At 38.0% G+C, this 25,341-nt stretch overlaps 2 protein-coding genes across 4 annotated transcripts; both read left to right on the top strand.

Annotated features, from left to right (window-relative positions):
• The first annotated feature begins 10,661 nt into the window (after positions 1-10,661).
• Positions 10,662-22,817, top strand: paox1 (polyamine oxidase (exo-N4-amino) 1). 3 transcript variants are annotated; one of them, XM_058783789.1, is made up of 8 exons: positions 10,662-10,798; positions 18,424-18,576; positions 20,150-20,582; positions 20,675-20,919; positions 21,240-21,489; positions 21,716-21,828; positions 21,981-22,138; positions 22,331-22,817. In XM_058783789.1, the coding sequence occupies exons 2-8, from the start codon at positions 18,426-18,428 to the stop codon at positions 22,490-22,492; spliced, it is 1,512 nt and encodes a 503-aa protein (XP_058639772.1). In that variant the 5' UTR covers positions 10,662-10,798; positions 18,424-18,425; the 3' UTR covers positions 22,493-22,817. The 3 variants fall into 3 exon arrangements, with proteins under 3 accessions (XP_058639772.1, XP_058639770.1, XP_058639771.1); XM_058783787.1 differs by lacking the exon at positions 10,662-10,798 and adding an exon at positions 18,102-18,240; XM_058783788.1 differs by lacking the exon at positions 10,662-10,798 and adding an exon at positions 18,116-18,244.
• Positions 22,818-22,964: 147 nt separating this feature from the next.
• Positions 22,965-24,220, top strand: mrpl55 (mitochondrial ribosomal protein L55). The gene is made up of 3 exons (XM_058783790.1): positions 22,965-23,159; positions 23,513-23,714; positions 23,960-24,220. Exons 1-3 carry the CDS (start codon positions 23,110-23,112, stop codon positions 24,107-24,109), a joined length of 402 nt encoding a protein of 133 aa, XP_058639773.1. The 5' UTR covers positions 22,965-23,109; the 3' UTR covers positions 24,110-24,220.
• The last annotated feature ends 1,121 nt before the right edge of the window (positions 24,221-25,341 follow it).

The following is a 25,341-nucleotide window of genomic DNA, read 5'->3' as shown; positions in this document are numbered from 1 at the left end:
AAAGAAAGTCAGTTAAAGACATAAGGCCAGAGTGTGGGGGAGAGAAGAGTGAAGAAATGGAAAACGAGGGGATAACATGCTGGTAAGGGCCCATATTGTTCATCTGCCTTCAACCCACAGCTAAAACCCACAGCTGAATCAAACAAGCCATGACAAATCCTCTGCACCCTCAAACTCTTTATTTACCATGTGTGGTCTCATATCAATCTCTCATGCTGAGACTTCAAAAACATGTCACTAAGCATGCAGCTATTCAGACACCTCACCTTGAGTGGGCAGGCAGATATAAGAGATGTGCTACTTGTTTGTTGTTGTTTTGGCAGAAGGTTTGTACATCATAAGCCATTGTCCTATGAGATGGGTGATTTGCGTGCATGTGTGCCCACAGATACTCATGAAAGACTCATAATCTAAGCATTACTAGTTGCCCTTATAAAAACTTCCATGGTACAGTGATGATATCAGATGACAAAACTATGGTACTTTGATATGATAATAGTGATGATGGTACTATAAATGCAGGTTTGTACACTGACAATGCTTTTGAAATTCTAATGAAATTCCTGAATTTTAATAAACAGTATGCAGAATTGAAATTTAAAACTGAATTTATGGAAGCTATATAGATGTGTGTGTTTTAAGTCTTCTTCTTAGTAAACATCTTAGTCACACAAACCAGTTATAAAATAAAGGGAAAACACCTCTTTCATCACTGATTAAAGTGGTAATGGAAACTTAAGAGCTGTTTTATTGGTGCTGTTCTTCATCCAGGCTTTACCTTGCACTCCATTAGTGAGTTGGAATCACTGAAATACGATTCACCGTTAATGTGCATTGCACAGAGTAATCAGTGAGCCTATAATGGACATGTACTGTAGTCGTCTCAGAGTCAACACTGCCGTTGTTTCTGATCCATTGTTCATTTCTTTCTTGGAAGTTGAGTGTCCAGAAGGGAGCTGGTTAAATTGTAAAGTGGATAATTGTGTGGAAGACAGTGACTTATACAGCTTGTTATTTGTGGAGCATACAATGAATTATTTCAGAGCAACTGGACTTCTTTATAGGGCACTGAAAATGAGCCACCTGGGGCTCATGTTGTGTGTGACAGGTGGTGATGGACATTTTTCCATTACATACAACAATCATGGTTCCGACTAGAATGAAAATGAAAATTATGTTTTGACGTGCAAATGCATTAATGTAGGGGTGTCCGATTCCGCTCCGCTCCGCAGAGTTCATCTGCAACCTGCTTCATCACAGCTAGTTTCAGCCCACGGACCGTTGGCTAAACATCTGATGCATATGGCACACAAAAGTGAAAACACTTCAGGAGTTTCGAAGTCTTTGTCGGCTTGGTTGAATTATACAGGATTTCCGGGAGACGTGTATGTCGCGTTCTTTAACGTTCTGCCTGGAAACAAAGATGCTGTGGCGCCAAACCCCCTCACGAAAGAAGAAAGCCGTCATGTTTACAACTGTGATGACAAATGCTTATCAGGATCAAATAAACGCTGGATTTTCAAAGGTATGTGCAATATTTAAAGTTCACGGCATAGAATCTTTAAAATATGTCCGAAATGTATTTAAAATAAAAATACAAAATACTGCCTGCAAAAATGCATTTAAATACAAATACAGTATTTTGTATTTTGAAAATACATAAAATACATTTGAAAACTGGCCATCCAGCAAAGTACCACTATTAAGGCTTGTTTGCACCAAGAATGATAATTATAAAGACAACTTTATTAGCGAATCCTAAGCATGTGCTGCTGCAGTTATGTGATCTGTCACTGTAAATACTTGAGCTCTATAACACAGGATTGATTTTGATTGGCTGTCAATGATTTTATCATTTATCAGAAGTATAAAATTGCTCTGAAAGTGATTTGGACAATATCATGTTTTTTTTTGTGCCGTTATTGTTATAGTTGCAGTGTGGACTCTGCTATTTGTTCAGATTTTAAAAAGTTTTTAGAACTATATCTGGTCCCACTTTATATTAGTTTGCTTTAACTACTATGTACTTAAAAAAATAAGTACAATTTACTTATTGTGTTCATATTGTATTGCAAAACACTTCTGCTGCTATTGAGGTGGGATACGGGTAAGGTTAGGGACAGGTTTGGTGATATGGGTAGGTTTAAGGGTGGATTAGCTTTAGGATTAGCAGGTGTAAAGCTGATGATACATGAGGCAAAATTTTGAGCAATTTTGCCGAGCAACTTTTTTGAGCAATGTTGCTTGGGCACTTTCCCATTGAGAATGGGTAACAAATTTCTATATGGATAACTTTAGATCGGTCGTGGGCCCTGTGTCTCACCTGGTTGCCTGTTGATGGCAACATAGTTAAAAAGTTGCCCCGTGTATCATCAGCCTAAGGGATGGGTTAACACTGTAATAATAAATGTAATTACAGAAATTAATTACAGACGTTATTATATGCAGTTATTTTTTTTAAATATAAGTACAATGTAAAAACATGTACTGTATGTACAAGTTCACAAGTAATTAAGGCCACTGTAGTTAAGGCCACAATGTAAAGTGGGACCCTATATCTTTATCATTACCATTATACATAGTTTGTCTCGGGGTGCGCACAAAGTAAGCTGCCTTTCAGAATGCGAGTGGGCCTACTGAATTCTTGAGTTGTCTTTCACAGCATACTGCACTTTTATTAACTCATCTCTCGCTTTATTACTCATGTTTTTAATCTCCCTAACGGGTCAATAAGTCCTGCCCACTAAAACCTGCATTGATATATTTGCATACTACAATATATAAACAATATAGAAAATGTTCAGTCGTTCACACTTTATATATCCACCAACATATAGCTATATTGCCATATCACCCAGCCATAGCAAGCAGTAATGCTTAAAGTTTAATAAATACAACTGACTAGCTAGTTGATAAAACCAAAATTTGACCAAAAAATAAATAAATTATCAAGTCTGACTGGCTAGCTCTAATGTCCAGTGCTAGTGATAATGTTATTTTCCCCTTGCTAGGAAATAGATAATTTTGATACCCAACATTTTTTAGTTGTGCAGGCCATAAACTTTAAACATGGTGAAAACAATTGCTGCTGCGACAAGCATTATCACCTCATTTTGATATAATGCATATAGAACTGCAATAACTATTTCAAGCATTTTGTATGTTTTATACACAGCAAAATAGTATGTATTTGACATAAAATCTAGAATTGTCAAGCTGACAAAGTAAATAGCGCTGTGAATGTTTAAACGGTTGTCAACGAATGGGACATTTTACTCAAAATTAAATATCTTCAAAAGATTTTGGCTTTAATAATATTTCCCCAAGAAACATGGGGTCCTCCATGATTCTTTCCGACAGCAAAGCACTTGAATGTGACAAGCTTGTAATCACAACTTCAGAAGTGGGAAGTAGGAAATTTCATTATTTCCTTACAGGAATCATGAAAATTCACTCACCCAAATCTAGATAAACTTGTACAGCTGCAGCTCACATGAAAGTGGCATGTCTGAACTAGTTGACACAGGAAATCAACAGTGTAATAAAGATGTTGACTGGCAAAAAGTATTTTATGTATTTTGAAAGTACAAAAATACTAAGCTTAAATGTATTTAAATACAAAATACATTAGATTTTTTTCAAAGGTATTTAAATATAAAATAGTATTTTGTATTTCAAATACGTATTTTAAATACATTTATCAGAAATACTGCCCATCCCTGCCGGTCTGTTATTGTGGCGACATTTCCACACCCCGAAACGTGATGCTGAATGAAACGAACTGTGATTGGTTGTTTGACATGTCAGTAAAACGGCCTCATGGGCGGGCCTTGGCCAATGAAAGCTACCATAGATTCCAGACCTTCAGCCGTCAGTCTACCCGACACGAGACTACATCACAGCTAACCGGAAGTTTTTAGTAATCCTGAGGATCTTGATTAGCTGGTTCAGGTGTGTTTAATTATGGATGGAGCTAAAATCTGCAGGAAGGTGGTTCTCAAGGAAATGCATTGGACAACCCTGCACTAATGTAAATGGGATGCCCAAAAATTAATCTGGAATGGAGTATTAGGGTTATTATACTATGTTGGACATACACCTTCAAAAAAAAAAAAAATTTCACTCTCCTTCTGAGTATTTAAAAATTACAACAGGAAGTGAAGATAAACAGTAAAGTACAGTATGTGTGCAATGACCTTTAAGTGTAAGGCCTGACACTGTTTAAAACCATGCAATCAAGCAGTTCTGTCAAATATTTCTTTGTAAATGTAGAGTGAAGTTTAAAATTTAGGATTATTTGTGTGGTTAAAGTATTTTGTTGGCAGTAGCTTTAGTAGTGAAGTTTAGCGCTATAGTCAGAGTCAAGTATGCGTACTGGTATCTGTAAGCCACGGAAATACTTTCAGAATCTCTATTTTACTGCTGTTCCAGGACGCACTTACATTCCAGGTGAAGTGTGCTGCCAAGAGTGCATGGCTGAAAATACAGATGTCAGATCAGCTGGTCTAAATTCAGTGAGATGCTTTGAACGGAATCTCAGTGAGCTTTCCCGAGTTCAACCACAGAGTTTAGATTTCACTTTTCTGTAATGTTTGCTCACTTTGACTGACAGCTCTATAAGTTGTTTATGATAATAATAAAGACAAGCTCACAGGCAGTCATGCAATTTCAAATGACTGTGTTTGAATAATTTCATGGTACAGTGTGCGGTATGCAGCTCTGCGTGCATGTGTGTCTAAGCATGTGCATGTGTGTCTAAACTCACAGTGTGTGCTGACTTTACCTCCACTCCATCATATTCTTCATCGAATAGTGTGCAGTACTGAGGTAGCCCCAGCTGACTTAGCCATTTCGAGATGGACATGTGCTTCATGATGGAAATTTATCCAAATGTTGCCTAAAAAATCCCTCCGTATGGAAGGCTGGAAGAAAAGCAAAGCATTATTTGTATTAATATTGTGATTTACTGAATACTGTTTCAAATAGACTGGCGCTAAATTTTGGGTCATGTCCCACTGATCCAAACCACATCAGGTTCTTTCCTTATATAGCACGATGAGTTATCTGACACATGACATTTGATTCATTATTGAGCCTTGCCTTCAGAAACAAATAAAATTGTACAGAATCATCTGCCCTCAGATTTGACAGCTCATCCTGGAAGCTAAAAAAAAACATTACAGGGGTTGCAACATTCTGTCTGCACATGATTCTTTCTCAGTGAACCCTGGGGGTCCGTAAAAAGAAAGTACATGGTACTTACGGTGAGCAGTGGAGTCTGAAACCTAATAAGCAGTTTGAACGGTTTCATTATGATTAAGAATTGATTCACAATGCATTTTTGTGCATGAATGTGTGCATGTGTGATGGGTGGAGCACATGCGCATAAATGCATATGTGCAATTTGGATATGTGCTTGCATGACTCTGGATATCCTCCCTCTGTGAAACTGCACTATGGATTTATGGTGCTGGCATAGGCATTAATTACTATATGAACCAGCTCCCCTTAGTTTAATAGCTTATTTATGATAAGGCAGCATTTCTACTCCTTTTCTCCTTCAAAAACTCTAAGTATGATTGGTCACATCACCAGACGTTTCTCTTCTAAAAGACATAATCTGTGAGGGCAGTTATGCACAGATCAGAAAGATGTATGTCTTCTTTTTAAAGGCATGAATTCTAACACAAACAAATGACCAACAAAATGCAGAGGAATTGAATTATTAAATAAGTTGGATGAGGCAGCAGAGTGTTTTTTCAAATCTTGGCATGATATGTCCAATCATTTAAAAGATCACCCAGAGAGGAGGCCATTACTGTTATTAGTATATATGTGTGTGTGTGTGTGTGTGTGTGTGTGTGTGTGTGTGTGTATGAGAGAGAGAGACAGAAAGAGTGTGTATTTATAGACTGTATGGGCTCCAGGTAGAGAGCAGAAGACCCTGTCACCTTGCCATGAGAGAAGTGCTTTGTCAAGGGTTACTCCTGCCAACAAAAGAATCCACTTCACAAATCATACCAACTAATCATACCTTAAACATCATCTCATGCTCTATTTAGTACCTCATCATGTCAGGGACATAGATTCAGACAAGCAATATGACTGCATGTAATATTGCTCTTACACAACAGTTCAATAAACTTTTACTTACTTTCAATAAAAAGTAAATAATGAGTAACTTATATTTAAACACACTATTTGCAGTTTGTTTGTCAAAAATAGTTTCAAACATAGTCAAAGTTAACAGCTGCATGTCTCTGAGCAATTCCTGTGTTCCTGAATGACCTAGTGTGTTTAAATGAATTGCCTGAGTGAATGATTCATTGACTTGACTCACTTATTTTATTTCTGGATGAATTAGTGTATTTCAATGAAAGAGTTGAAGAAATTATTCAGTGACTCACTAATAAACACACCTGTCACCAACTACTGGTATATCAATGTAACTTGTAGAAAGTTCCACTTTTGTAAATGCACCTGCACTGTTGTAGTTATTATTACTCATACTTAAGTATGAGCAATAAATATAGCAGTTTTCTTTAGTAAGCAGCTTTAATTATACAGTGAAACATTTCCTGTTTGTTCTCACCCTGCATTGATGACACATCCTTGGACCTACAATTTGACACTAAATTAAAATATGGTTTGGTGTGGGGATTTGGGTCATTAAATTACGTTTCAGTTTCTAAACTCAATAGTCATCTGTCAGCTTCAACTATCTTGTTGTGAACCCTGCAGTATTTCATTTTGCAAATGCAAACATGCACCACAGTTAGGAAGATCCTGATGTCCCTGTTTTCCCTGCAATCAACTTTCATCCACTCTCACACAATGGGCAATAAAAGCAGCTGTGGAAGTGGAGGAACATGGCTCATAAAACACTGCTGGGGCAATACAACAAAAAAAAAGTTGCAGTTAATCCAATATAGCTCACAGGCCCAGCTGTGCTCGCAGTCGGCAGCCCATCTCTGGGGTAAAGCAATCAGAGGAGTAGCTTGTACAATTGTGGGGAGGTTTATTCTTGTCATGAATGTCAATGCCCCTGTGGCCACATGGAGAGATGTATGGTGGGTCTCACACCTTAGAGGACAGGTTGTTTGGCTGACAAGAGAAGACTGACTGTCCTTGGAGCACTTAAGCCAAACAAATGCCTTTATCTTTAATCAAGTGATAGTTGATTCGGTTTATATGATATTCAAGCCATTAGCTTCACAGTTTCAATTATATTCAAGCCATTAGGTCCAAAACACAGCTTGCTGTGTAGTTTCAAGCTATAAAATCCATTCCACTTGCCGTTTGTACAATTAATAAATTCACTGAACAAACTAAAAGTAGCTTTTTGCCTTTTTTACTGCATTTATTATTTATTGTACAATTAAGTGAAAGAATTGTAAGTCAAATGTATTAATGTGACCCAAGTGGATTTGAAATGAAGTAAACAAACATCATGTAAAACATGGCAATCTTGTAGTAATTCTTCCACACTAACATACAAATAACAATTGTTTATATACTACATATATATTTTTGCCTCATGTAATGAAGTTGAAGGTGGATGCCCTTTCTGAATCATGATGATGAAGCACAGTTATTTGGATGATATTCATTCAATAGACTCATGCATCTGCATGATCCAATCTTCTTAAAAGCCATGTTGTAGATACAGCCTGACACAGCTTAATCGCATTTAGGGTTTAGTATGCACATGCACTCACATATCAATGTCATATGCCTGTGAAGCTTTACCATCAATAGAGTGCAGAACAAGATCATGTTCATCATATTCAACATATTCTTCCTGCACTCCTTTAAGATTCAATCTATAATCTGTTCTTTTACTACATCCTTCTGACTGCAATTCAATATGCTATAGCATTCACCGTTGTCTATATACTGTACATACTGGGTCCAAAAAAGCTCTGATGATTAAAAAAAAAAAAAGCATGCAACAGGAACTAATTACTGCACTGCGGGCTGGAGACACGTGAAGTCACACACTGTGTTGCTTTGAACATCCTGTTTGGGAAACAGAAGCCCCCTTCCTGTTTCCTCTGTTGTGGTTGCAGAAACAAGAGACTGCCTGGCTCCTTGGCACTCCAATGACTTTGAATTTTTAAATTTACTTCCATTTTCTTCTTATGTTTGCTATTTTTAAACTGAACTTTATTAAATATTACTTTCTTTTTAAAGGGTTACTCCACCTCAAAATGAAAATTGTCATAAATCACTTACCCCCATGTCGTTCCAAACCCGCAAAAGCTTCGTTCGTCTTCGGAACACAATTTAAGATATTTTGGATGAAAACCGGGAGGTTTACAGTCCCATTGACTGCCAAATAAATAACACTGTCAAGGCCCAGAATGTTACGTGACGTGTATGCTAAGGAGGCGCACGACGAGGAGTAGAGAAAACAAAAGTCTTTTATTAATAATCCACAGTAGAATTCCAGGAGCATAGAGTAGCAAAACACATTTGGCAAACGAAATAGCAGACAAGGAATGGAGGGTGAACACAGGCTTTAAATAAACGTAATCAAGGGGAAAAACAGAAACAGGTGAGGATCTAATTAACCAATGGGGGAACAGAAGAAACTAGGTCAAAGAAACTAGGTCAAACATGTGACAGAACGCCCCCTCCCGGAACGGCGCGTTCCCGCGCCGACGAAAACAGTCCAACAGAGGAGGGAGGGTGGGAGTTCTGGAGGTGGGCGTGGAGCAAGAGGAGGGCAGGCAATGGGAAAGGGGCAAAACCAAAGGTCAGTCCAAGGGGGAGTGGAGGGTGGGAGGAGCCTGAAGGAGGAGAAGTCAGGTGTTTATCCAGAGGCCAGCCAGGATGGTGGCCCACGGCGGAGTCGACGGTGGGAGGAGCCATGGTGGAGAATGTGCCGACGACACCAGGGGGCCGACTAACGGAGACTGCGCTGCTGGAGAAGGAGACCCAGGTGGAACGGGGCAGACGGAGAGCTGGGGCGGAACTGAGGATCCGGAGGGCCAAGGTGGAGCCAGTGGGATGACGGGCAACGGTGGAGGCGAGGGAGCTGAGAGCCGAGGTGGAGCCGATGGGTCGGAGGACCGAGGTGTAGTCGAGGACTCGGAGACAGGGGATCCGCACCTCTGGGCGGAGCTGGAGACTGGAAGTCCCGAGGCGGCAGAGTAGAGCGCATGGCAGGCGCTGACTGAGGGTGAGCTGAGGGACTGACAGGCATCAGTGGAGATGGAGGCGAAGAACTGGCTGGCTTGAGAGGAGGCGGGAGAGGGAGGCTGGGAGGGACCACAGGAGGACTTGAGCTGGACGGAACCAGCGGAGACTCTTGAGGGCGCTCTTGAAGTGCGGACTCTTGGATGCGCGGAGGTAGGGTGGCGCCTTCGTGGCACAGCCACTGGGGGGCGCTCTTGAAGCACAGAGCTGGACGGAACCAGCGGAGGCACAGGAGAGCTGGACGGGACCAGCGGAGGCACAGGAGAGCTGGACGGGACCAGCGGAGGCACAGGAGAGCTGGACGGGACCAGCGGAGGCACAGGAGAGCTGGACGGGACCAGCGGAGGCACAGGAGAGCTGGACGGGACCAGCGGAGGCACAGGAGAGCTGGACGGGACCAGCGGAGGCACAGGAGAGCTGGACGGACCAGCGGAGGCACAGGAGAGCTGGAGGACCAGCGGAGGCACAGGAGATTCAGGGCTACAGGTTTGTACTTCTCCCCACCAGTCAATCAGGTCTGTCTGAAAAATGTCCTTCAGTTCCTCTACATATTTGCCAGAGAACAGTTGCAGCTCACCCTCAGTCGTAGGAGTGTGGGCGGGGCTTCCCTCTAAGTCCTCGAGTTCCACCAAAACTCCCTCGGAGATGGATGATGTTGCCGGCTCACGCACTTGGTCAGAGGATGGTAGTGGCTCATTCGCAGCGGGCTCAGGCTCGCCATCTGCAGTGGGCTCCGGCAGTATCTCCGTAGATCGGGGCGATGGCTGGCTGGTCTCTGGCAGTGGTGGAGTGGGGCCGGTGGCGATATCATCCTCCACAGGGCCGACGGTGAAAGCTGACTCATTGTTCATCAGCACCCACTCCACACAAGCGGCGAAATCCTCTTTGGGACTGTTCGCTGGTAGGCGTGCCTTACACTGCTCGCTCAGGCTGATGATGTAAAAGACACAGAGCGAGAGGTCCGGGAAGTGGGTAAGGCACGCCAGATCTAGAAAGTCCCTTGTATGGTCCTCCAGCGAACGGTCCAACTGCTTCAGGCATAGGAGTTGGACGCCGGGCAGGTCCATTCCGGGAGAGGACAGAAAACAAAACAAAATAATAAACAGAAAGACGCCGCTTAAGTACTTAACTGTTTTGGTCTGCTATTCTGTTACGTGACGTGTATGCTAAGGAGGCGCACGACGAAGAGTAGAAAAAACAAAAGTCTTTTATTAATGATCCACAGTAGAATTCCAGGAGCATAGAGTAGCAAAACACATTTGGCAAACGAAAAAGCAGACAAGGAATGGAGGGTGAACACAGGCTTTAAATAATAAAGGTAATCAAGGGGAAAACAAAAACAGGTGAGGATCTAATTAACCAATGGGGGAACAGAAGAAACTAGGTCAAACATGTGACACAGAAAAGTATGAAAGACGTCGTCAGAATAGTCCATCTGTCATCAGTGGTTTAATCTTTCATACTTTTCTGGGCATTGACAGTATTATTTACTTGGCAGTCAATGGGACAGTCACAAACCTCCTGGTTTTCATCCAAAATATCTTAAATTGTGCTCCAAAGACAAACTAAGCTTTTACGGGTTTGGAACGACATGGGGGTAAGTGATTTGTGATAAAATTTTAATTTTGAGGTGGAGTAACCCTTTAATGGCTCAGTTTTTAGACTAAAATAGAAGTTTGGGTGAAAAAAAGGATTTTTATCTGGTGTTTATATATTTATAGATATATAATCTGCTATATGCACATATATTCTGCTACATACAAGGGCCACAAAAGGGACACACTATTTTTGCATAGACTTGCAACTTTTAATCAGCTGGTCCCATTTTACTTTAATTCACACAGGTATCTTAGCAGAATAACCATCACTATGGATATGTTTCTAACATCGGAGAACCAGAAAATTTACAAATATAGACTATACTCAACAGTAAATCTTGTTTTATTGCTTGTCCCACACAAAACAACACAATTATTTTTTTGTGAAATGTTTTGTTTGAAAATCATTCTTGAACATAAATGCCACATGATTTGATATTTCTCTAATGCAATGACATTCATACATTTTTAGCAGTGCTTTTCAAAAAAAAAAAAAATTCAAATACTGTTTTGGTTCATATTTCTTTAATTTGTTGCATTTTCCAAAATCTATATCTTACACTTGCAGCTGGTAGGCATATAGAATCCCAACAAACATATCACAGAGAAGAACTAATAAGTGCTGTGTATAAAGTGAACTGAGCTGTTTTTAATCTTCATATCACTGATTAAGAATGTCATTCCATTACGAGATGACAAGATGTGATTGGATGTCGGCACTGGACTGTCAGATTTCGAGATAAGCGAGGAGAGTGAACCCAGATTCAATGACATCATTGTTCTGAGTTAAGCATTCCAGAACGACACGTGGAAGATCTTGCAAGTCAAGAGCACACGCAGCACTGATTTATGATGAAGTTGCATGTGCACGTGTGTGTGTGTGTGTGTGGTGACCAGCAGGATTGAGATACATATGACTTGCATATGTGATCTACATGACTTGAATATGTGGTGGGTGTACAGTATATACAGTATGGGTGTGTATATGTGAGATGATATATATGCTGTGTCAGATCAAGGCTAGAACACCCTCTAAGAAAAAGATGCATGCATTTTGTGAATGTGTTGCCAAATTTTAACTCCATTTTGACCCTGTTAAAACAGTCAAGCATTGCTGACTGGTAAATTGTGTGTGTGTGTGTGTGTGTGTGTGTGTGAAGGCCATTGACCAAGAGACTCTTGCTGGTTAAGCTAAAGCCTGATGGGACTTCCAGCATCCCTTGCTGGAAACCATCATCCAAAACACTACACATGCTGGTCTTTTCCACAGGGTTGCGATACGCTACGACACTTTAGCAATCAGTCAAGATAATGGGGCCATTTTGTCAGTTCACGTGAAGTGTGTGAGCAGATGTTTTGTACAAAATGGTTCTCTCCTGGTAGTCCTCTCTATCTCGTGTTAACATCAGTTGGGAGTTGTAGAGGAGGCAGGCACCACTTTCTCCCCATCCACCCCTTCTAATCTCTGTTTTTACCATGAGGCAAACAACTCACCTAAAATACATCTAAAGAATTCTAATGCAATAAAAATCACATCTTTTAAACATCAGGCGCAGGCGGTCATGATCAAATGATGCTTGTACTTAAATTACTGCGGGATGAACTTGCACAGGGTTTAAATTAAATATTGTGTCAATATGTTATGATAGCAACTATTCCAATAATTTCAATGTATCCATGAAAAGTCTCTTATCTCTTCTTAGTTTTGATGATCTAATGATTCTTTCCTCAGTACTGCCCCTGTGTTCCCCAACATGCTCTGTTTCAAAGTTCTGCCTGAGGAGGAGGAGGATGGTCTACCCTGATTCACGGCATACCGGCCGTGCCTTAAGTCCTGAGCTCACGCCACAGTTAGGCTAATAACATTCCCTGGCAATGCTTGACTCATCCTCACAGACAATCTGCCAGATACTTTTGCCATTACAGCTGTTTGGGATACAGTAAACAGTGACTAGAAGCCTCCTTCAAGGTGTTGTGAGAAATTTTGTTCATAGCAGTGTAATGGTTTTTATTATGCCTTTGATTTTTAACATTTAAAATTGTTGTGTAGTGTAAACTCTCCTTGATGATAACTCTGTTCAGCTTTATGAAATGCAAAATGGGCCGTTTCTATGCACACTACTTTTCTTAGAGTTACTTTAAGATACTTGTTTGTGTAGATTTATGTGTATTTATTATATATTGCAGAGATTAGAAACAAGAGTGTAACTTGAGAAATGTGCACTAGGTCAGAGGTCAAGTGGAACATTCTAACTCCAGAGTTCATTCAAAGTTCTGTCTCCTCAAACAGGCTTTCTGAGGACAATTGTGGGAAACTCATAAAACCAGCAAACACGTTGTGCCCGCAGATCATTAAAACCGCTGTGGTATTGATTTGTTTCCTCAAAGTTAAACAGCACAGAACCATCAATATCTTAAATTTAATTTAAAGCATGAAAAATGCATAAGAAGTCCAGTCATTGTGCTTCAAGATCACTGTTTTAATAGTTTTAATGTATTTTAATGTTCTATCGATCAACCCTTTTAATCAAATATTATAAAGCTAGTTATTTATTGTGCTCTTTAATGTAGTTTAGCATGGATGCACATATTAGTGAGAGCACACAGAGCATTAGTAAAAAGTAAACTTTTTTCATTTGACATACACAAACAGTCAGTACAACCTCTATTTAGTTGCACCCACCTGGCTTCCCTGTGGTCAAGAGTTCAGCATCCCACAAGCCACTGCATGTTTAGAGCATGCTGGGTTCTAGCCTCTTTTAAAGCATGGAAAACACGATTGCTAGACTGTCTGCAAAAACTAAGATGCCAGATGCACTGCATGCCTTCAGTGGCGTTTATCAGGATGTGAGCAACCACATAAGAAAGCTCTCAGCATGCCACAGTGTGTGGTGGGGTTGGGAGCTGAACAATATAATGGCTCTTCAACTCTTTCTTCTAGGGCAAGAGTCACACTGAAGCCAAATAACTTGGACTTTAGGTTCCAAAAGAGTTGCACACACATATTTTAATTTCTTTAATGGAAGTTTGTTGAAGCAACGTGCCATAAATGCAATTTGGGTCTAATGTCAAAACTTTGACAGAGGGCAAGCACTGATCCAATAAACTTTTAAGAGAATCTCTTAATTGATAGAAGGACCCTGAGGATAGATGATTTAGTTTCAAAGCACGTCCTAACTGAACCTGTGAGGCATTTAGTCAGTTCAGGAGACGCAAGGTTAGGAGTGTTTTTTTCCTAACTCAAGAACCCTGTGGTATCAATTCTGCATATATTAGGTGTTGTGTTATTTATTATTTACTAGAAACTATCCCAATAGTTCCAGCTTTATTAGTACTAGTTATTATGACTAGTCATTGCATATGACAATTAGCCTACTTGTTTTCATTGGGATAGTGACTATACTATACTACAGTTGTGACTAAATGAATAACTATGTCACTAATGGAAAAAGTCTAAGTAACATAAAAAGGTATTTTAATAGATGAAAGAAAACGTTAAGTGGCTTGCCATAACTTTGCATTTAAAAACGTAAAGTTTTTCATAATGACTAAACGACTTTACAAATTGTTATCCTACACATCAAATTTTTAGGTCATGTGTAGACCATTATGTTTAGAAGGAAAAAAATCAGTCAAGCACCAAATATTTAAATTCAAAACTCACCTTGAAGGTCGCGCAAGCGTTTTTACTTCAGTAACTGATGCTCTTCAGTCCAAATTAAGCAACTCCCGTCAGAGAGCAGACGCTCAGAAGTCAAACACTCATTCTGCATGAATTGTCCCTGCTGTTACTGCGTTTCGCTGTGAAGAAAGCTGAATGATGCTGACTGGTGACAAATCCCGCAAGGATGCGATTACTACGCGCCTGAACGCGCATTCACTGGAATGCGCGCCGGGATGCTGCGTCGACAGGTCTACACTCCAAGCGCGCGGCGTCATATTGTTGTGAATGATTTCATGCGGTTGTTTGAGCCCTAAACAATTCCCTTGTTTGAGGTCTCTAATACATTATGTAACATAAGTGTATTAAAGATGACACCTGTAAGCAATTATTCAGCAGAGAAGTCGAAAAACAGATTTGTGTTGGTGAGTCGCAGCACAGGTATGACCGTAAACTTTTAAAATGTGTGAGCGCGCGAATTTCTCAGGAGGACAGGAAAAGGCGCGTGCGGAAAGCAATACAGAAACAAACGCAAACTTATCTTTATTAATTTCTCTGGTTTTCTCGCATTGCTATCCCTGATTTAACACTTCCAGCTGTGAAAATTGGGGCAGCTTGTATCTATTAAATTATTAAAAACATTTTTTTAATTGGCTGATGGTTGCAGTAGAAAAGTTAAATTGTCCTAAAATACGTGAAATAGAAAAACCTCATAACTTAGATGATCTTAAGGACCAGCAGCACTTAAAATATTAGACTGCTGTTTGGCACTCCGCCAAAACTAATTCAGCTCTGAATATTTTTCTGCAGAAGATGTGACCTTAGGCTGTCATTCTTCCTCCTGTATCATAAAGCTCCTTGCCAGAAATATCTGATTCACAGAGATACATTAACATTTAAAGTCACAGCTGAAGTGTTGGACTGGTGACTGATTTAGATTGTAACATTTTGAAGATGAATAGTAGTGCTTTACAGTTGCATTTATGATGCGATTTATGAAGGTTAATAGTAAATCATGAAAAGATGATCCTGCAATCCTCAGTGAACCCATCTTATCATCTGCTTATTTTATTCTATATTCTAGAAACTGCAAATCCTGTGGTGGCTGAAATTTATAAGTCATTTAGTTGAACCATTCTGTTAATAAAATATCGTTAAGCATGTTATTTAATGCAGTCCTTTGATAATTTGATACTGAGATGAGTTTCTAAAAAACAATCATGGGATGAGTTGCTCTGTTGTCAGTCATGGCCTTCCCCTGTGTGAGAAGATGAGAGCTTTTGGCGTCTCACATTTCCTTTTGATTCCCCTGCCCTCGTAGACAGAAGCACTGAGGCATAATGATTACATGAGTGAACATAATCATGCCTTTCTCTCAACCATGCTGTCATTAGTCTTACAAATACAGCCATGGCAGTTGGGTGATTCTGAGACAAGCGGATGACATGACTGGCATACCCATCTCTTGAATCAGAAGGCAGGGCGGGCACGACCGGGGGGACCATTTGCCCATTGTGCCAGGAGAAACTGACGGAGAGCTCACCAGCAGGCACACAATGAGCTCTGTGAGGCGCAAAACAAACGTAGTATTGTTTGGGCTACTTTTTGCTGTTTACTGTGCTGGGAGAACTCTGGAGCTTCTGTCATCTTTGGCCCATACCACCAACTTGAAGGCCTACTCCCTCAATTTGTGCAGGAAAAAATGATCAATGCATATAAAAAGGGAATTTATATCACACAATTCATAGCCAACATTTATGTAAATATTTAACAGTTTATTTGCCACACACATAGTAAAATGATCATCTGTGAAAAGAGAAATGTACATAAGAGGAGGGATGGTACTATTAAAAAAAAAAAAAAATGAAAAAGCAGAATATAAGTTACAATGGCTAAAGTTTATTTGGACATTTTTGGACCTCCAAACAAATGATAGCCTAATACACAGATTCAGAAATAACTTCATTCAGTTATTTTAACCAACTTTTAACTATTATAATAATTAGTTATTATAATAATAACTATTATTAACTATATTATTATTATTATTATTATTATTATTAATAAATGAATTATATTTTTGATTGAAATGCCCAAATACCTTTTGGCACCACCAGTATAAATAAGAACAAAAACAAATTTAAAAAGAAAGTCTAAATATCAATAAACACAGTTATATATATATAATGCAGATATTTTAGTGAATAGTATTGTGTCTGGGGGCTTTGGGTTTTTTAGGTGGGCCTGTCTATCGACAAACAGAGGATTCAGGTCACTGTTGCCCCTGGACTCGCACCTGCCCTGACAAGTTACTTCATTAAAAAGTGAAAAAACGGCACCATGGGAAAAAGTACTAATACTTTCTCAAACCAAACATTGTCCAAATCCCACAATATCCTTTTAGTCATCATCTAATCATCTTGAGAAATATGGTCACATTGATGTTTCCAAAACACTCACATTCTTATGACCAATGACAGATTTATGATCATGTCTTACAGATAAAAACACTTAAACAGCATGTTGCGTGTGTAAAGCATGAAAAGTCAGGGGCACATATCTGTCACAATGATAAACAGCTATCAAAACTGTCCGTACATGCAGTCACTGGCTGTCCAAACAAAGATGAACAATGAGAGTAACGTCACTCCCTCTGAGTGCAGCAGAAGATGCCTGTTGTTTGTTGGTGTAGTCTTTTCACTGCGATTTGTGTAAAGGCCACAGATTTCACCCCTCACCTGCTTCCCGCTGGATCAGATCTGTTTGACCCTGCTGTGAGACAAAGCACAGATTATTGAAAACCAAGCCTGCATACAATGACGCCAAAAGATGATAAATTACACCGATGATGAATTAATGTCACAATAAGGTCATTGATTCATCCGAGCCTGGCTGAACAAAAGGTCGGCTCGAATTGTGACAAAAGTGAATGGCTTGGTTCTCCACTGGCCAGATTCTGGCTGTTGAAAAGTGTCAGCTTTGCAAAGCAGCTGAAAGTGCAGATAGATGAACGTAGAAGACAATGATCATTTTAGATCAAGCGATTCTGTGCTGCAGTACATCTGTTTTAAAAAAAATTTAACAGAGAAAGCCTAAGGGCAAGACATTTTGTCATTAAAGAAAGGCAAGTGCACCTGTTCTTGTTCCGTAAGAAAATATTCTTGGCTCATATTGCTTGGATGCTATTATTTTGCCTTAGATAATGATGTTCACCATAATTAGTACAAAACTGCGTAAAGCCAACACTAAATCACCTGAATACAATAAAATAAAATAATCAAACACATTTTCCAGACACTTTTGTCTAAAGTGCACATAATGGAGACAATTTCCCTGGAGTAATCTGGTGATACATGTCTTGCTCAAAGGAACAGTGTAACATCCAATAGTAACTGTGAACAAAGCTGTTTTTGACAATGTAAAGAGGGTGTTGTTGTATGCTACCACTGAGAAATTTTAACTAAAGTATGTTATAGACTTCATGTTAAGACCCTAAAGAATCATATCAACTTGTGGAAAATGGGCATCCGATTTAATTCAAATGTAGTCCATTACAAATGTGCACAATTAGACTTATTTTCTTAGGATTTTCTGCCCCCTAATGGACAAATATGCATACAACCACCTGAGAAACAGAAAAACAGTAGGATGTGTTTCTTCCCGTTTGGCCACACATCGTCCCATCTGAATCAACAGTCATAGCGGTAAAACAGGAAGTAGAACTAAGCGATACAACTACATGCTAAAAGGTGGATGGTCAGCATTTAGCGCCGTTACAAAGTAGGTAAAGACTTTTAGTTATTAAAAAATATGCTAAAGCTATAAATGAATGCAACCAGAGCAATAAAAGCCTTTCATATGAATGTCAGGAACTGTACTGTCTAAATGTAAGATTTTATTGTAATGCATTTTGTTTTTACTCGTAAAGTTGCGGTTACCATAATCACTTTTTCAATCCTATAGACATGGCACACAGGAATCCATCTATCGTGGTGGTTGGTGCTGGAGTGGCAGGACTCGCTGCAGCCAAGAAACTGAAAGAATATGGATTTAATGACGTCACGGTGCTGGAAGCGTCCGAGAAGCTCGGAGGAAGAGTAGCTTCTGCAACTCAAGGTGAACAGCTACGTTATACCTCAGATAGATTACACGAATTGAATTACAGTCAAAGTTAACCCATTTAATCCCACCGGTCACAATAGTGAGCGTTTTTCATTTATAAAGGTATTCATTTAAAAACCTTATGACTGATGTTTTAGCGCACTTCCTGCAAATATGGAAAAAAAATAAAGGGTATGTGCAGTTTCACATGGTTCACATGACCACAGCAGTTGATGGCCGCATAAAAGCTCCAAAACGAAAAGCTAGTAAAGTATGTTCACATAAAGATATGAGAAAGATTGTTGGTACACATTATCTTTAAGGTGTCTAGCATTAATTTGTGAATTCGCATATATTCAGTTTTGTTGAATGAGTAAACATCTTGATGGTCACAATAGTGGCCGGTGAAATAACAGTGAATTTAGGTATACAATATAAATCCAATTGCAGTTGTTACTAAAATGTTGCAATGACAAAATATTGTAATATTGTATTGTAATACTGGTAGCACTAATATAAACATTTGATGATATATGTTACCAAAAAGTAACAATTTTGAAATATGTTGATGGTTGCATTATTATTATTATTATTATTATTATTATTATTTTTGTCTTTTATCGCAGTATTCCTTTTTTTCCATAATAGTAACCCTAGAATGTGATCAAACTGTTTAAAATAGCTGGGCTAAGATATATAAAAAATTTTATGACTGCAGAAATATGTTAATTCAGTATACACATTATCCTACCAGTCACCGACCATAAAACACAATTTTTCTCACACTTTTCCAAAAAATAAATTAATAATAATAATAATAATTAGTGATTATTTCAAAGGGTTACTAATGACGCATCATTTGGATATTTTCGTGTCTGGGAAAAATTTGGGATTAAACGGGTTAATATATAGAAAATGTTATTTAATATTAAGAGTTATACAATAATATAATAACAATAATTATATAAATCATTATTAATAATAAAGTGTCATTAAATTCATGTATTACTATAATGTTAAGGCTTTGTTCATTTTGCTTATTATATTTATTATTCATAATAATATTTATTATATATTCGTTTTAACAAAAAATAAACTAAAAAAACAAATAAATGTATGATTGTGTGTTAGAGGAAACTGTTTTAGGAAGCTGAAATCTATGAACCCATGACTTAGTTTCACTTCCATTAAATAGTACTTTTTTTTTTTTTGCTGTGTCAACAGATTGTATCGCGTAATTTTGAATCAGATTTATGAAAGCTTTTAATGGCTTTTTTTTTTTTTTTTAGGGGGTCATATTTATAAACATTTTATGCCAAAAACTCAAGAAATTGAATAAATTCAATAAATTATCAATATAGTGCCTAAAACCCATCATTAGATAGGCCTAGAATAAAATGTGAAATCTGGGGTTTTAAAATAAAATATAAATGAAGATAAAATGAAGATAAACATAAGGTATTTTTGTCACATTCTGTAACATTTTCTTTCAAACCCTGGTTCATTTCTGACTCTGTAATGCAGTATTCTATGCTGTATTAATATTTAACAATACATATGTCACTGTCTTTCTCTTTTTATATAAAAGGTCATGTATGTGTTGATACCGGAGCACAGTACATCCATGGGACGTCAGAAAAAAACCCAGTCTACTGTCTACTAAAAAAGTCTGGCCTTCTAAACCAGATCCCTGAGATGGGTGAAGAAGCATTTTACAGTAACAAGGGACACAAAGTAGATGCAAACTTCGCCAGACGTGCATATGAAGCTGGAGAGGGCATCATTCGATACCGTGGCTCCAACACGGGAAAGAGTTTGGGTGAACACTATGCTGAAAAAACCCAGGATGTGATTGACCACTTGCAAGACAATGACAATCACTTGAAAACGAGGATGCAGGGTATTTTGGCTTTGGTCGGAAAAGACATGCTGATTGACGTTGGAGCTTCAGACCTCCACAGGATCTCTCTTGACTCCTGGCAGTATTATATCAACATGGGTGACAGTCTCAATGTTGCAGGGTATGATGGGTTGAGAAGATAATCTACATTCATTTGCAATTATTGCTCATTAAATGATTCATTTAGTGTTAAATGTTGTGTATGTATGTCAGTTTAATGTTTCAGCTTGTGGATATGCTGCTGGAGGACTTCCCTAAAGATCGTTTGCTCCTAAAACGAGAAGTTAGTAAGATCAAATGGGATGGATCCTTTTCTGTTGCCCCTCCTCATAATGAACCTCTCCCTGCTCCCACTGAATCTGCTTCTGAAGAAAAAATCCACCAGTACCCAGTTTGCATTGTGTGTGAGAATGGGGACGAGATTTTAGCCGATCATGTAATTGTGACCATTTCATTAGGTATGTGTTGATAAGGACTGAAGTGAGCGCATTTATATATGAAGAGTTCATTTGCAAAAACAGATAACTCCGTTTTTGAAAAATTTTCAAAAATCATGTTTTATTGTGTTATTTAGCTAGTATTTTTTAGTTATTTTTTACCTAATCACAATAACCCAACTGCAGTTTGATTGAGATTAATTGGAATGCATGAAAAAACATGATTTTTGAAAATTGTTAAAAACGGAGTTAACGGTTTTTGCAAATGAACTCTTCATATGTAAGAGATATATTTTGCCATTGCAAATTGAGTGCTCTGACTATATGTGTGTATTTTGAAGGGTGTCTAAAAGCACAAGCATCTAGCCTATTCATCCCCAGTCTCCCAACTGAGAAAATCGAGGTCATCGATAAGCTGTGCTTTGGCAACATTGCCAAGATCTTTCTGGAGTACGAAGAGGCATTCTGGGAAAATGATGTTGGTTCGATCAGCCTCATTTATGAGGATGACACCCCTGCCTCTGTATCCACCAATAAAATGCAGTGGCTCAAGAACGTGCAGTCCTTTTCTGTCCTGAGACCCAAAGAAAGGTTAATGTTGTATAAAATGACAGTTAAATTTTCAGTAATAGGTTAAATTTATTATTTTACATTTGCATGTATAGATGCTGTATGAAAAAATCTGGATATATACAATTACTCTTAAACACCACTGACTATAATTTATAGTAAAATGTAGGAAAATCAGCCAAAATCCGTGCTTCAAAGATTCAAAATAGTAATAATAATAATAGTAACATTATTCTCTCTTTTCTAGGTTTGGCAATATCTTAATTGGTTGGTGTCCAGGAGACATAGCTGACCTGGTTGAAACCATGACAGACGATGAGCTCTCAACTGCGATGACTGAGCATCTCAAAATGTTCTTTGGTAAAGAATACTCTTTTATTACTTGTGAGTGTTTGCTAATGTGTCAGTTACAAGACTTTAAGGTTTTTAAAAGTTATAAGTTAAAAAATATATTGGTGAAAAGTTGTTTTTCAAAAGTATCATGTATTTTTAATATTTTATTTACTCCCAAGGACGTTCAGACATTCCTCGGCCGAAATCCATACTCTGCACTAAGTGGCGCAGCAACAACTTCATAAAAGGAAGCTACGCTTTCCTCCCTGTTGGTGTTGATGGCCAAGTTATGGACACATTGGCCCAACCACTAGTGGGCAGCTGGCATCCTGACCAAGTATGTGATTTTTTTTTTTTTTTTTATTATTTTGAATTTAACTTAATAATGGAATATTCTTTTTACTTAAATATGCGTTTGGTTTATGGGCTATCAAGCAGAAGTTTTTGATAAAGAAGTAGGCCCTTCTTTGATTTGCTTTTCTTTGTCATTGAAGTATTAAAGTGATTTTTTTTACTCCACATATTTCAGGATCTTCAGGTCCTGTTTGCAGGTGAGGCAACGATGAAGACTCTTTATGGCACAGTGCAAGGAGCTCTTCTCTCAGGACACAGGGAGGCAGACAGACTGGTAGCACATTATAAGAAGACCGTGGCTCCCACTTCCACTACCTCATTGGACAAACAAGTTTAGAGAGTTAAAATCTGTTCATAATCTTTTTTCTGTGGCTGATGGTGTCCAAAAACAGGCCCGAGAAAAAAAATGTTTTCGACTGAGGATGTGATCACAACAAGCCTGCCCCCATGAGGCTGCTCTATGTAAAATAATATACTTTTTTTTTTTTTTTTTTTACGTACAAAAACGTTTTAATTAATAATAAAAAAAAAAAACTGATTTAAAATTTTTACTGTGGTGTATTGTACCTTTTTATGTCGTATTCTATGTATTTTATATATTTTTATGACGAGAAGAAATTATGTTCAGAATTTCATATTATATTTTTAAATAAAATATTGCATGCTAAATTCTGGCTTGATTATTAAAATTGTAAGCAGCTGGTTTGCATAAATCTGTTTTGTTTAGAGCAAAAAAGAATAGCTGCTTTTTCCTCATGTGAACAAAAATCCAAACAGAACAGACAGCGGAACTATTGGAAGTTGCAGCACAAATTTCCAGGGGGAGCATTTTATGCTGATACACCTCCATGCCGTTTGTTGATGTGACCTTTTCCATTCTGAAGTGTTCTGCTTATATCTTCTTACACTTATGAATATATTTACTACGTAGCCGATTCCAGTGTTGCAAATTTGATGATCATGGCTTTAATTACAACTGGCCAGCCTTGCATGAGTATGTTTAGGTAAGTAGCGAACCGTTAGCACATTGAGTTCTCTCATCTGTTATAGTGTGGTAGTCAGTGTATTTTCGTTTTTAAAGTTGTGTATTAGTGTTAAACGAAGCCAAAGTGACTCTTTTTACCCCTTTAACATTTTTTTTTTGTTCCCATTCAAAATTTATAAGACCTGCTCATGGAAGGATTTTGGTTTCTTAACTATTTCCTAATGACAAATTATCTGACTTTGCACTAGATGATTGAGGTGCTGAAGCTACAGCGATTGCACTATTTTTCGATTGTACTGCAGCTAGCTTAAACATCATCAGTGATGCTCAGAAATGTTTACATTTTTAATGTCCTTTTATTGTTTTGCGCAGGTGTCTTCAGGCTGTTGTCACCCACAGGTGCTTGCAAGCCACATCCACATTTCACACTACAGTCTTTCAGTCAGACTCCAACAGAACCTGCGTTGTCCGCTTTGGAAGGCAGAAGTATGACAGGGTGTATCCGGTTTTGTTGGTGAAACCTGATGGATCCACCATCAACATCAGATATAAAGAGCCCAGAAGAATAATGAAGGTTAGTGGTTTATATTCCAAGCTTTTTGTACAAGGTACACACTTACGATAAGGATAATTCAGCGATTATTCACTCAATATCATGTTAATGGTCTTTTTATTTGGTAGGCAAAAGGAGATTTTTTTGAAGAACTGTCATACAATGGCAGTTCAAAATGTCAAGTTTAAAAAAAAAAAAAAGGTCCTTGGGTGAGTGTTTTGAGTCAGTTATCAACAGTTTTTACTGTATTTTATTTTTCCTCTCAGATGCCGGTGGACATCACCACCCTCTCGGAGGAGGAAAGGAAAATCAGGATGCGGAAAAGAGAACCAAAGAGGGCAGTGAAACAGAAATTGGATGATCTTGAGGATGATTTCAAAGTTGATGATTACAGCAAATTTTGGAAGAAGAAATAAATGGACTGATGCAGTTAAATGCCTAATTGAGAGTATTTATGTTGTCTCACATGTACAATATTGCAATTTTGTTTTATATGTCACCATGCAATTAAAAAGTCTTGAAATGTTTGTAGTCATTCTCTGACTTTTTATTTGGGACTGATTTGCATTATTTTTATTCTTAAGTATTTTGTATATTATGTAGGGTAAACTTACCTATTAAGCTCATCAAAATCTACATTGAGACATTTTTAGTGCACAAGATATTCGTTTCAGTACAACAAATTGTTAAAATAAAATATTAATCTCTCACACAAAAGCATTTAATTTTACTTTAAATGACAAAAGCTTTTCAATAAAGATATACATCATTAAATTCAAAAAGTCTGGCTGTGCTTAATGGGTACATTTTTGTACCCTTTAAGCACACCTCTGTTCCCATTAAGCTCACATCATGTTTTATTAAAAATTCTTGTTTATTTTAAGGAACATTTTTAAAGAATAATTGTAAAAATATTTTTTTTGAAGGTACAAAGTCAATCACAAAAAAAAACAGAACACTAAAATCAAGCAACAAGTCATTTAAGTCGATCAGTTTTATATTATTCATAGTGAAGTGTCATCTAAGCACATTGCAACATCTAGACTAGTCCACATTCAGCAAAGTAACACATTCAAAAATCAAATAAAACATTTAATTCATGGGGATGAACACAGAAACTAGCCTCATTATGAAACCTCTCATTAAATGGATGTCAACTTATTTATAGTCTCTTAAGGCTGGAATACACTAGACGATTTTTGCCCCGATTTTCCACCAATTTACAGTCTGGAGAAGTTGATGCTTGTTGGTAAAGGTCAGAGCCAGTCTGCAGATTTGAGTCGACAGAATCCATAGAAAATCGATTAAATTAACTTAAAGTGACAACCATCAGTTAATATTTAAAGTCTGTTTATGGAGTATTTACATAGACGTTCAATGTGGAAGAGCTTAAAGAGAGCACATTGAGCTTAATGGGAGCGGCAACAATTTTCAATAAATTTCATGTAATATTAATTAAAATGACAGGATTTCCCTTACAAAAAATTACTGCAGTTTTTTAAAAAGTAATACTGCAGTTTTTGTTACATGTAGAAAAATGCAGTTTTTTGGACACGAAAATAACTGCATTATTGCCGTTTTACTGCAATACATCTGAAGTACTATTGAAATACAACTGCAGTAGAGCTGTAGTATTACTAACAAACAA

This window comes from Onychostoma macrolepis, chromosome 08 (genome assembly GCF_012432095.1).
Source record: "Onychostoma macrolepis isolate SWU-2019 chromosome 08, ASM1243209v1, whole genome shotgun sequence".
Taxonomy (NCBI): domain Eukaryota; kingdom Metazoa; phylum Chordata; class Actinopteri; order Cypriniformes; family Cyprinidae; genus Onychostoma; species Onychostoma macrolepis.
Note: the sequence above shows the minus strand (reverse complement) of the source record. Positions and strands in the feature narration are given on the sequence as shown.

What these genes read in the sequence shown, in the direction of transcription:
- paox1 (XM_058783789.1), top strand. Translation starts at nt 18,426, where the DNA reads ATGGCACACAGGAATCCATCTATCGTGGTGGTTGGTGCTGGAGTGGCA. An exon ending in AATTGTGACCATTTCATTAG is followed by an intron (nt 20,920 to 21,239) that starts GTATGTGTTGAT and finishes TGTATTTTGAAG; the next exon opens with GGTGTCTAAAAGCACAAGCA. An exon ending in GCATCTCAAAATGTTCTTTG is followed by an intron (nt 21,829 to 21,980) that starts GTAAAGAATACT and finishes TTTACTCCCAAG; the next exon opens with GACGTTCAGACATTCCTCGG.
- mrpl55 (XM_058783790.1), top strand. Translation starts at nt 23,110, where the DNA reads ATGATCATGGCTTTAATTACAACTGGCCAGCCTTGCATGAGTATGTTT. An exon ending in CCTTGCATGAGTATGTTTAG is followed by an intron (nt 23,160 to 23,512) that starts GTAAGTAGCGAA and finishes TGTTTTGCGCAG; the next exon opens with GTGTCTTCAGGCTGTTGTCA. An exon ending in AGCCCAGAAGAATAATGAAG is followed by an intron (nt 23,715 to 23,959) that starts GTTAGTGGTTTA and finishes TTTTCCTCTCAG; the next exon opens with ATGCCGGTGGACATCACCAC.